Genomic DNA, 12,384 nt, shown 5'->3' on the forward strand with positions numbered 1-12,384 from the left:
GACTGAGGAGTGAAATACACAGTGGAGACAAAATATTCAGAGATGATAATGTACATGGATTACCCTGAGAACATGGAAGTGTAAAATAAAAAATAAGACATTAGAAAATCAATTTTCAAAAATAATATACAATTTCAGGTTGCTAGAAAGGTTTTAGTTTATTACTGCTCATCATAAATGCTAGTAGTAAGAAAGCAATGTGACATTGCCGTGTTTTTAACCTTGGCTTCTGTCTTGGTGGCTGTCTTTTCCCAGAAGATTTATATGGATGTTAGTTTTACTTTCGTCGACGTTTCTGCGCCCTTGGTGTTTTTTTAACCTGTGCCGCTCGGTTCGTTGCAGTCCTGCGTTTCTTCCCTGCTGGCTTTGGTGATTTTCTTGTTGCCTTGGGTGTCCCTCGTCTTGATTTGTGCGATTTGGCTGCTGTTTTGCGACTCTTGCCTGTTAGTTTGTATGATTTGGCTGCTGTTTTACGACTCTTGCCTGTTAGTTTGTACGATTTGGCTGCTGCTCCGCGAGGCTTGCCCTTTGGTTTGGGAGTCTTTCTGTATTGTTTCTGTGGCTTTTCTGCTCCTTTGGGTGATTTGCTGGGTGCTTTGCTCTGCTTCAGATCTCCTTTTGGTTTTGGGGATTTCACACTGTGTGTCTTTACTTCCTTTGTGTCTGTCTGTTTCTGTTTTTTGTAGAAAATAAAGGATTAAAAATGAATGGTAATTCTGTATTATTGTTGTACAAGACAAACCTGCTATCTCTAACTTGTACATTGAAATGTAAAGGTCATATCAACACTGCATCACACGGGAAAGAAAACTGCTGCTGCTCTCAATGGATTGAAACGTTAAAGTACGTTCCACTTTTGACCCAATAAACTACATGTATAACATGTACAGAGCATTGAAGCAGCAATTTTCTGCAATACTGTTTTCCATTCAGTGTTATGCCCTGTTAACTAAAGTTACCACAATATATAGGCAAGTGTTCTTTTACCTCTTTGTTGAGTTTGAATGATGCGTTCCTTGTAGTTGGTACAAGTGTCTCATTTTTAACCAGCCGTTGAGTCACTACGTTCACCGGCCTGTTCTTCTTGTTGACATTGACGCCTCCATCAGCCAGCGTCTGCTTCAGCTCTGCCATGGTGATGCCACCTCGGCTTTTGCACAGGGAAACCACATTGAGGATGACGGGGGGGACATGAGGCAAGGACGTCGGCTTTGCGGTGCTCGTCTCGGGTGGATTCTCGGCATCAGTTTGAATCAGATGCTTCAAAAGGCGAACAGGAGTCTCTGAAAGATCAAGACAAGAGAAGGTTGTGTGACGTCAAAAAATAAACTAAATTAAATAGATGATGTAAGAATACATAATGTGGATCTTGTTACGAGGACCCACTTCAAATCATAACTTTTGTTGATAGGATGAATGTGAATGTAATTATAATCTAATATAAATTATATTATAGTAAATTTTATTGAAGGGCTATCATTGAGGATACTGAGGTCATGTCTTCTGTATTTTTTGTGTGATGAATGGGTGGCCACTCATTGGGTGGTTTACATTCTACACACTGTGGGTATTTTACAAGTTGACATATGAGTGTCACTGAATGAAATAAAATTGATGATCTGAGTCTGCGAAGAAAGTAAGTGCGCTGCTGTATCTTCTTAGATATAATGTATCTTTCACTGTATTTTTCTTAATTTCTTGTTTTTTCTTGATTGAAAAATATATAAATATATCAGTCTAAAATCCCAGGTAATATTAGGTAAAATCACAACAACAGCCCATCATCTGCCTATGGAAGGGCCCAACCCCAAGGTCCAGAAGCCCCCTGTTTTGTTTATTATAGATAGATAGATAGATAGATAGATAGTAACTTTATTGATCCCAGGGAAATTCAAGTTTCCAGCATCACAGTTCCATAGTGCAACAACATGTTACAGTAGTAAAAAGGCAGTAAAAAAGTTAGTAGTGCAAAGTACAAAAAATATACCAGATATAAAAATACAAGGAGATGAAGAAAACTGTTAAAACTGAATATAGTGCAGAGTAACAGCTGTGATACAGGACTATTAAAAAAGTGAATATAGTGCAGAAGAGACTGTTAAAAAGTGAATATAGTGCAGAAGAGACTGTTAAAAGTGAATATAGTGCAGAAGAGACTGTTAAAAGTGAATATAGTGCAGAAGAGACTGTTAAAAAGTGAATATAGTGCAGGGTAACTCCAGTAGCAGTCTATGAAAGTGTGCATTATTATCTTTCCTCATTGTCCCCTCACTACCTAGACAGGTGTTGTACAGTTTCCCCCCAAGCTAGGTTAAATGTTGGCTGAAGACTAGTAAAAAAAAAACACAACTTTAAGTGCTCTTAAGTTTAACACCAATAAGGTATGGCTTTGACTTGCTAACTAGATGAAGTTAGCAACCTGCTTGCTACATGTCTAGTGATGTAGAGGTTACTCACTGGGCAGAGCATCTTTTCCGCGGACTTTAGTCTCCTGGAGGATGATGGCTCGTTTCAGTTGTTGGCCCAGACGCCTGGCTCCTCCTTTACCAAGACCTTTCCCAGTCGGAGTCTTGGTAGGTTTCCCTGTTTGTTTTAGCACCTTTAGTGGTGCATTTCCAGTTGTTTTAACGTTGATAGGAGCGTTTCCCTTGGCTCCTTTGGCTCCTTTGGCTCCCTTGGCTCCCTTGGCGCCCCTGGGCAGGGCTGTGGCTTTCTTCCGCATTTTTTGCTGTTTTATATTTCAGAAGTAAATCTAAAAACTCCCCAGCGGATAAAATGTGACGGGCACATATGGCCTGATTTTCAAACAGTAAGTTAGGGACTTATTTCTTTTAAATAATAACGATTCTTTAGTTGCTGTTGGAGGTGATGGTCGCCATCACCTAGGAGACAAAGCATCACCTAGGAGACAGAGCACATCACCTAGGAGACAGAGCAGTATATGAACAAATTAAAAGAGTATAGAAGCAAAGAGACGAAACTGCTGCTGTCATTTTGGACTGACGACGCTTATTCATAATATGTTATGGTTGAACACAGGCCATTTCGGTAGTACGACGGAGTATTAGGGCCACATTGAGGGGGAAAAAATCTGAGATTTTATTACAAATAAAGTCATAACTTTACTAGAAAAAAAGTCGTAATATTACGAGAATAAAGTCGTAAATTTAAGAGAAAAAAAGTCGTAATATTACGAGAATAAAGTCGTAACTTTACGAGAAAAAAAAGTCGTAAAATTACGAGAATAAAGTCATAACTTTACGAGAAAAAAGTCGTAATATTACGAGAATAAAGTCGTAACTTTACGAGAAAAAAAAGTCGTAATATTATGACAATAAAGTAATACATTTAAAAGAAAAAAAGTCGTAATATTACGAGAATAAAGTCGTAAATTTAAGAGAAAAAAAGTCGTAATATTACGAGAATAAAGTCGTAACTTTACGAGAAAAAAAAGTCGTAAAATTACGAGAATAAAAGTCGGAAAATTACGAGAATAAAGTCATAACTTTACGAGAAAAAAAAGTCGTAATATTACGAGAATAAAGTCGTAACTTTACGAGAAAAAAAAGTCGTAATATTATGACAATAAAGTAATACATTTAAGAGAAAAAAAGTCGTAATATTACGGGAATAAAGTCGTAATATTACGGGAATAAAGTCATAACTTTACGTAATATTAGGAAAACATAATACCAGCAACCAACAAAACGGGCGAGAGGACATAGCAGCCCGAGCCTGCTTCTGGACAGGTAGCAGCTGTTTGTCTCGCAGTTTCTTGCACAATCTTTTCAAGGTCCCGATACTGATAATAAAGTGGTGCTGACTTTCTTTCTTGTAAAATTACAACTTTATTCCCGTAATTTTACAACTTTTTTTCTCGTAAAGTTATGACTTATTCTCGAAATCTCAATGTGGCCCTAATACTCTGTTGTACGGTAGAATATGACAACAGAAAATAAATAATTTTGTTTTACTTTTGTATGGCTCTTTTTATGCGGACGTTTTAAAATTAAGCGTAGCTTTGCTGCTGGGCGCTGATGTTGCAATGGAATAAACAAAGGACTTTCACTTCTTGGCAATATACGTTCTTTGACCACATGGCCATTATATTCCATTGCCATTCTCTTGCTAGGGCAACAGCAAAGGTCCAAGTTTACTTCCTGTCAGCTACTGCACTAACAAACATTGCAACAGGAAATACAAAGGGGCCCATTTAGAATATTTATATTGTCAAGTTTGAAAAAGGTTTATAAATTGAAAAGGTGGATCTGTGAAACATGAAGTGAAAACAGTTGTTTATTTCATTTACATGAATATGTAACAGCTTGTGCAATCTATGGAAATCCAAACATATCTTAACAACAACTGATACAAGAAATGTCAGTGTTTTTTTTTTTTACCTCTACATACTGTATGTACTCTCACCATAAATATCTGTAATAATAATAAACTATCTTTGTAACAACAGTTTGTAAACATCCACAGTGTGCTTAATCTCTACAGCACCACGTGTTTTCCATTCATAAATAATAACTACAAAAACAAAACCTGCAGGTCTTCAGAGGAGCGGTACTCAGCATGTTTGTAATGAACGCTGCTGGGTTTTACTGGGGCACTGCAGGCTTGTAGGACACAGGTCAGATTTGGCACAAATCACTGTAATCAAGAAGGAGGGCTCCAAGGGCATGAATTCAATGTATGGGTCTGAGTCACAGTTAACCTGTGAAAAGGAATGTAATAAAAGACATCAGTAATTGAGAGGAAAGGAGATGACTAACCTAACAATAGAAGCACAGTACCTGAGAAAAAGATGTGAGGAACAGAGGAGTGTGTGATAGTCCTGAGATGGAGGTGTCTCTCGGATGGTTCTTTAGACTCTGATGATAAGCCTGAGGAAAAAAAAATGTGGATGTATGATCTCAATGTTGTGCACACAGAGACTAAAGCGTGAAGATGGCTGCTCACCTGCAGCGCTATCTGCAGTGCAGAATACTGCACCCACACCTCCTGCTGCTGCGCCGCCGAGAGAGAAAACACTCCACCTCGGCCGGCTTTTTCTGTCACAGTGAGGTAGTGGGCCCACACACATTCCCCCACAGCATGCACCGTCTCACTCTGAGAGTAAACTACAACACAACAGAGAGATTGACATGTTTTGCATTAAACGATCAGTAAGTTCAGTATATAGAAGGCAGTTTTGATATCTGAAAAACTGTATAGACAAATGTGAGCTTCTCTTACTGTCAGGCAGAATCAGGTGGAGGATATCTTTGGCGATAAGGAAACCCATTACACCATAATTCATTGCCCTGTTAAGAAACAAAACAAAGAGTGTACTTTACTGTTCAATAATATGTCTTATATGAAAACTGAGCTTTTAAAATCAATGTACACTTTACCTGGGATAGGTAGGATGGAAGAGAGGAGGGATAAACATTCCCATGGGAAAGAGGAGCTCACCACCCAGGAGAAATGGTGTGACCGACAGACTAAAAGAAACAAGAAAAGATTAAATACACACTCAAAACATTCATATCAACTCTCAACTTTAAGAGTAGAGATAGAGACTTACATATCAGCCGCCTCAGCCTGCTCAGTCAAGAGTTGACGGCGTCTCTTTTGCCACAAGGACAGAAGCTGGACGTAGTTGGAGAAGAAGCTATGTGAGCCGACTGTCACCTGGAATCACAACTGATTCTTATTAGTTACATACAATATAAATTACGTTAGACGAAAATTAGTGTTAAGTGAGTTTGGGATGTGTTTAACTAGGGTTAAACTCACAGGGAAAAGATGTTTAACTAGGAATGGCATCAAATAAAGCACCCGATTCGACTGTTATCAGGCCATTAATTACACATTATAAGTCGCTATAAGCACCATAGATGTGGGTCATTAGGGGCCTACTATGCCTACTACGTTGTAAAAGTGAAAGCGAAACTTGAAAGCAACACGTTGTAACTGAATGAAATGTTACAACAACTTCTTTAAGTTTAGGCAACAAAACCACATAATTAAGTTTAGGTAAAAACATTGTGTTTTGGTTTGAAAATTTCTACATTTCAAAAATTAAACTTATTTTTTGTGAACGCAAAGACAACTACACGTTGTTGGTTTTACACGGGATGCAAATCACAGACTCCTGGGTGAAAGACCTTTGTTTTGTGTCCCATCCATCGCCCACGCAGTCTATACTTTAGTGCCCGATTTGTGCTTCTGTTCCTGTTATAATTACTACGGTCACTAGAAGTCCCTGTTGTCTTCTTTTATACCTTCTTTCGGTGATCTACCATGTGAATAGATTATTAAACCTAACATTGGGTGTAGTAGAGCCCTACTGACCCACACCTAGGGGCCTTATAACTACCGATAACGCCTATTTAATGGCCTGATAACAGTCTAATCGGCTGAATAAAGAGGTTAACATCTTTTATACACCTAATCTGTTAGAGCCAGTGGAGGTCTGTAATGTACCTTGGAAAAAAGCAGATCAAGCTCAGCCTGACTAGAGATCTCTTTTGTTGTCCAAAGCCTTGGAATTAAAGACTGAACCTGGAGGAAAACAGACATTTATTGATATCAAAAACACCAACAAAATGCAGTTTCAAGAAGTAAAATAACAAGTCTTGCTTCCCTTACTTTTTTCATGACAAACTGGAAAGACATCTGATCCGTCCACTTGAGTTCATGTAATTTGGACTTGAAGGAGGAAAAGATATTTTGAATAATCTCCTCTGCCTGTTGAACAATAAAAAACTTAAATACACATCAGCCTTGAAATTCAATCCATATCGCAAATCAGCATGATGGCTACTCACCTCTCTGTGTGCCGTCCTTTCACTGAGAAGGTGTGTGAGAACTAAGTGAAATCCTCTCTCAGTCTGTAACACACAGTGTTTCCAGCGAGGGCCTGCCTGGTGAAGAAGAGGCCCATAATGAACATGTGACTCAACACACCATCTCACAGGTGTCCTCTTTTTTAAAAAAAAATACAAAAGGCTTTATCTGTGTTGACTCACCCCTTCAGTGTCACCCAGAGCTAGAGACAAATTCTTCTCTGTTCCAGTGAACCTGGAGTCCAGAGCCGGCATCAGGGTGTGCAGCAGGTTGAGGACCATGAACGTATGAACAGGACCGCTGAGTGGATTCAAATGTGGCAGGTCAAAAAAGAAAAAAGGAAAAGTTTATGCATATTTGATTGTGGGATGTTTTGTGTCACTTACAGTACCTGGTGCTCAGCTCGTGCTTGTTAAGCCATTTGCCAATGACGCGGGACATTTGCACAATGTAAGGCGAATTATGCAGAAGGACGTGATCATCTTCGATGAGGGGCAGTGGATGGAAAGCAGCCTGCAGACAGCCCAGCCAGTCAATGACAGGGGCCTGGATCTGTTGGCATATTTAGGTGAAGGAAATCAGTTATTGCAGCAGATTTAAACCATAGATTTTATATAAAGATGGATGGCATGACAGCTCCCCAAAAGTGAAGCCAAAACATCTCGATCACCCCCTGGTGGCTGACTGCAGTATAGGTCATAAAGCACGGCCACTCCATGTTAGTGGATGGGACATGGGCCAAACCAAAAAGTCAAAGTACACGTCAAATAAATTTTTCCCAAAGATGGTTTCTGTCATTTTAGGTAGTTCCTATCTCTGTGCAGACTCAGGCTCCAAATGACGTCAGAATCTCAAGATGTCAACTCCCGTATCCGGGATATTTTGGCTTCACTTTTTTACAGTGGGAGGAAGTGGAGACGCGTCGTCCATCTTTATACTGCATACAGTCTATGATCAAGACATAATATGTGTGTATATAGCGACCATCCTCTTCCTCTTGTACCTGTAGCTCCCTGATGGTCATGCGCTGATAGAGCTGTCCTTTCGACAGGCGATGGTGCAGAGGTGTAGCAGCCACGGCGAGCTCAGAGGACAGAGAGATAAACGCGCCCACGTGCATCATGCTGCTGCTGGGCGGCGCCCCCAACAGTGCCAGGTACCTCTGACACGATGCCAAGAAGGGACGTAGCGTCTGGATGGAAAGGGACAGGAGAATGATAAAGGAATGCATTAGTGGGATGGATGAATATTGCTGATCCATTAAAATAGATTTCTTGGATCAATAGTGGTCTAGCTAAGTCACCAACCTGAGTTTTAGCTTGAGACTTCAGTGTCTTGCTGTTCCATTCAATTGGGATCAGCAGATCGGGCTGATCAATCTGTTGACAGAGAGGAGACTTGAGGTAAAGCAATGAGACACTTTGCTATGGCAGTGCTCCCACCAGCATGTTAGGACTGATTATTCTAATGGATACTGGCCTGTATATATCTTTTGGTTGTCCCATTGGCAATTTCATTTGGGTCTTTGCCCACATAGAGGTTGAAGAAGGGAAAGGTGGCGTAGTCTTTCATGAGGAGGCTCAGGGTGGAGTTAAAGTCAGTCCGATTCCACTGACCTGATACTGCCCAGCCTCCCAGCTGCATGCAGAGAGAGATAGAGACAGAGATTATACAATCATTATATACTAGGGCAGTCAATCGCTTGAAATATTTAAACACGAGTAATCGCACATTTGTTAATCGTGATTAATCGCAAACTAATCACACATCTTTTAACTGTTCAAATTGCACCTTAAAGGGAGATTTGTCAAGTATTTAATACTCTTATCAACATGGGAGTGGGCACATATGCTTGAATTGTCCAGAAACCCTCACAGGTACTGCATTTAGCATAAAAAATATGCTCAAATCATAACATGGCAAACTGAAGCACAACAGGCAGCAACAGCTGTCAGTGTGTCAGTGTGCTGACTTGACTATGACTTCCCCCAAACTGCATGTGATTATCATAAAGTGGGCATGTCTGTAAAGGGGAGACTCGTGGGTACCCATAGAACCTATTTTCATTCACATATCTTGAGGTCAGAGGTCAAAGGACCACTTTGAAAATGGCTATGCTAGTTTTTGCTTGCCAAAATTTTGCGGGCGAAGGTAAATTCCAATGTTATAATGATGTGTTCAAATGTAATCTTGTGAAATGTAGATTTGGGCGAGAAACTTGAATAAATCCAGTTGTTTGAAGGAGATGTTTTCACAGCAATATGAAATAGATAATAGAGAGGGAATGATAACCTGTTTAACTTTCTAACAAATACCAGTATGCGAATGGTAATAAAGGAGTGTATATTGAAGTACATGGGATTTTTTTTTTTTGATTTTTTAAATTGGTATCCAGAATCATGGAATTTTACTGCTATTGGTATCGACTGCTACATTTCTGGTATCGTTTCTATTTCTAGCCAAGCGTGTAGGAGAACGACGGTGGCCGATGTGAAAAAGTGAAAATGCGAATGGCCCTCTCTAGAGCCGGTGTTTGGTGTGTCCGTTATGGGCTACTGTAGAAACATGGCAGCCGGCTCCGTGAAGAGGACCCGAACCCTATGTAGATATAAACGGCTCATTCTAAGCTGACGAAAACACAACGATTCTTCATTGATTCAGGTGATTATACACTAAAGAAAACATACTTGTTAATATTATATTCCATTTCTGCCAATAGATCCCCCTAAATGCTACACACGGGTCCTTTAAGGGCATGTCGTTATCTCACCTTCTGGATGAGTGCGAGGAAGGGCTCTGCTCCGGACGTCTCTATGGATTTGGTGTCCAAACAGGAATGGTAAAACCCTTTGGCCTTCTGCACTGCTGTACTACCCGGCCTGTCGTTTGATTCTGAAGAGCAGAACGAGAAAAACACGATTCAGACAATTCATTGATATAATAATATTAATAAATAAAACAATACAGTGCAGAGTGGTGTACATTAGAGGACTTTTGTTTGCAGACTACTACCCAAAATCTCCCTGAGATGCTGCAGCAGCAGAGTTTTTCTGTCCTGTATTTTCTCCTTTTTCAGTCCTCTGTCCTCTCTCTCTTTACTCTGTCCTCTCCTCTCCGGCCACGCAGCCCTCGCCCTCTGGTTCTGTGGATGTCCAGGGATGCCCTGACCTCTCTGCCTCCCTCCACCGTCTGGTGAAAGTCTGTCAGATCCACATGTGAACAAGAAGTAATCGCAGGGCTGCGTGAAGGGATCAGCAGACGTGGACAGACGGGCCGAGGCCCACAGACAGGCCGGGGACACACATGTAGTCACTACAGGAAAGAGTGATACAAGAGTCAGACAAAGAATGTATTGTGTCATTTGGTTGTGTTTCTCTGGAGGCCTACTGTACCTTTGCCTGCCTGGTTATTATCGCTCCTAGTTTGACGATTCTGATGCATATAGTAAACAAGCCCCAGAATGGCAGCACATGACAAGAACCCCAAAAAAAGGAGAAGCAGCCTTCGATGGTTTATCCACACTGGTTCTGCTTGGTGCTGCTGCTCGGGGTTAGACTCTGACAGCTGCAGCTCAGGCTGGAGCTGGGTTTGTTGATGGGTGTCGGAGGGATCTTGGGTGGGGAGTGGCGGCTGAAGCAGAGGCGGAGGCTGGAGCCCCCTCTCAGGTTCTGGCTGTGACGACGGCTGGACTGATAGCTGAGGCTGGAAGTGAAACAAGAATGTAACTGGGTCAACCGAAATACCATAGCATTTTGGGAAATATACAGTACATATTTGTATGTAGTTGGTCCAATAATGTTCACTAACAGTAGAAATATATAAATATATATTATTTTCTGCCACATAAAACATGTTGTTCATTAAAAGTTTGAGGTCTTTTGTAGACCTGGGCGGCCCACAACATCTAAACAGTGATGTTTGGTATCCCAGAATGCCCTGATCATCCACCTCTCCCCAAAACACATCCTTATATCCTCCAAGGGCCACGTACTGTGGGGATTTCTGTTCTCACTACTTTCAGCAAAGAACACTGCCGGCTTGTAAGAGCCCACTCAGTTCAGAAACTAAATATTAGCATCAAGCATTATCAAGAGCCACATGATATGAACCTCATTACAAAGTAGGGCTGGGCGACATTGCAAACATTTTCTATCATAATATAGGTAATTTCATATCTCAATAACAATATATATAGCATGTTTAGTGGTTATTCAATAAATAAATATATTATATTATATATACTATTTTTGTATACTCTGTATACTGTGTGAATTAGATACTTGACAAATGAAAAGTACTGCACATTTTCTCATTTTAAGAACTTGAGTGCAAAATTAACATAACAGTTTTAAGTGAAATCATAGAGAAAAAATAAATCAATATAGGCCTAGCCTATATTGGAATAGAAATCATACAGAATAAAATATATACGATAGACATTTTTATATTGTTTTGACGATATATATCGTCATATTGCCCAGCCCTGTTACAAAGTAGATATTCATGCATTTCAAGTTTCAGTCAGAGCAACCATGACACCAGATTAAACAGCATAACTACAGTAGCCTTCATACCGATATATACTTCACGTTAGTAGAATCAAACTGTATGTTAATATCACTGGCTCTGGCCAGCAGCTTGTCTGCATGTTTTCTGTCTTACTCTAAAAAAAAAAATACAAAGTTACCAGAAAAACAATATTTTATTTGGCAACACAAACTGAACAATTTGAGCACATTGCAGACCTCACCAAACCACATCATTTGAACATTTATTTCCCAGGAACATAGATGGCTCTGCTCGTTTCCAGCAACTAAAACACTCATGTTAGCCTCACAACCATATAAACACAACTTCATAACATCAACTTTTCTTTGGAAAGTTCCTACCTCAAGCTCTATTGGAGTTTCACTCATTCTTAGTAGAGGGATGTGTTGCTCCGTGTTGCATCCTTTGTCTTTTACATTTGATGTTTCACATGTGCTCCCTCCTCCTCCTGCTGTCTCCTCTGTCAAACAGCTGTCACCTCAGCTCTCTATCTCTCTTCATCACTCACTTTTCTCTGATAAAAAACAACTCTGCAGGCTACGTCTTACTCTCCTCTCTCCAGAGCACAGATAATCAAGCAGAGGCTATGGTTCTGCTCTGGGACATGCATGTGGATGTGAACATGAAGGCTCTGTCACCTCCTGTCTGCAGGAGGTTAAAGGCTCGAGAACAGACGGCTTGTTCTGGTAAGTTGAGGCCAACAAATTGCTTTTTGCTTAAATACATTGTTACATTGCATTGAATGAGGGCGAGCACTCTCCTGGAGAGTAAACACTCTCAGATGCACACGCACACACGTCCGCTGTCGTCACTATCAGTGCAACACATGGCTGTTAACGACTGATAGAGCAGTTTGGTGTCCTGGAGGTCATGTAACAGGGTAGCACATCATTGAGAGGAAACACGTTTCACGGGTGTCACATGGAGGCCGACCAGAGATAGAATATGGTGACAAAAGACAAATATGCACTATAAAATTGTACAGATAATGAGACAAAA

The 12,384-nt window shown here is 40.4% G+C and overlaps 2 protein-coding genes across 3 annotated transcripts; both read right to left on the minus strand.

Annotated features, from left to right (window-relative positions):
- Positions 1–132: 132 nt before the first annotated feature.
- On the minus strand, positions 133–2,899 carry LOC141778855 (uncharacterized). The gene is made up of 3 exons (XM_074653361.1): positions 2,458–2,899; positions 988–1,283; positions 133–673 (listed from the first exon to the last, which is right to left on the minus strand). Exons 1-3 carry the CDS (start codon positions 2,720–2,722, stop codon positions 278–280), a joined length of 957 nt encoding a protein of 318 aa, XP_074509462.1. The 5' UTR covers positions 2,723–2,899; the 3' UTR covers positions 133–277.
- A 1,309-nt stretch (positions 2,900–4,208) lies between these two features.
- On the minus strand, positions 4,209–11,935 carry kel (Kell metallo-endopeptidase (Kell blood group)). 2 transcript variants are annotated; one of them, XM_074653315.1, is made up of 18 exons: positions 11,727–11,935; positions 10,230–10,539; positions 9,850–10,149; positions 9,608–9,729; positions 8,317–8,475; positions 8,145–8,216; positions 7,841–8,029; positions 7,229–7,389; positions 7,020–7,137; positions 6,819–6,914; positions 6,640–6,738; positions 6,475–6,552; positions 5,573–5,679; positions 5,400–5,489; positions 5,242–5,309; positions 4,966–5,126; positions 4,800–4,889; positions 4,209–4,720 (listed from the first exon to the last, which is right to left on the minus strand). In XM_074653315.1, the coding sequence occupies exons 1-18, from the start codon at positions 11,751–11,753 to the stop codon at positions 4,574–4,576; spliced, it is 2,394 nt and encodes a 797-aa protein (XP_074509416.1). In that variant the 5' UTR covers positions 11,754–11,935; the 3' UTR covers positions 4,209–4,573. The 2 variants fall into 2 exon arrangements, with proteins under 2 accessions (XP_074509416.1, XP_074509417.1); XM_074653316.1 differs by lacking the exon at positions 6,475–6,552.
- Between the last annotated feature and the right edge of the window lie 449 nt (positions 11,936–12,384).

Source organism: Sebastes fasciatus, chromosome 12 (genome assembly GCF_043250625.1).
Source record: "Sebastes fasciatus isolate fSebFas1 chromosome 12, fSebFas1.pri, whole genome shotgun sequence".
Lineage (NCBI taxonomy): Eukaryota > Metazoa > Chordata > Actinopteri > Perciformes > Sebastidae > Sebastes > Sebastes fasciatus.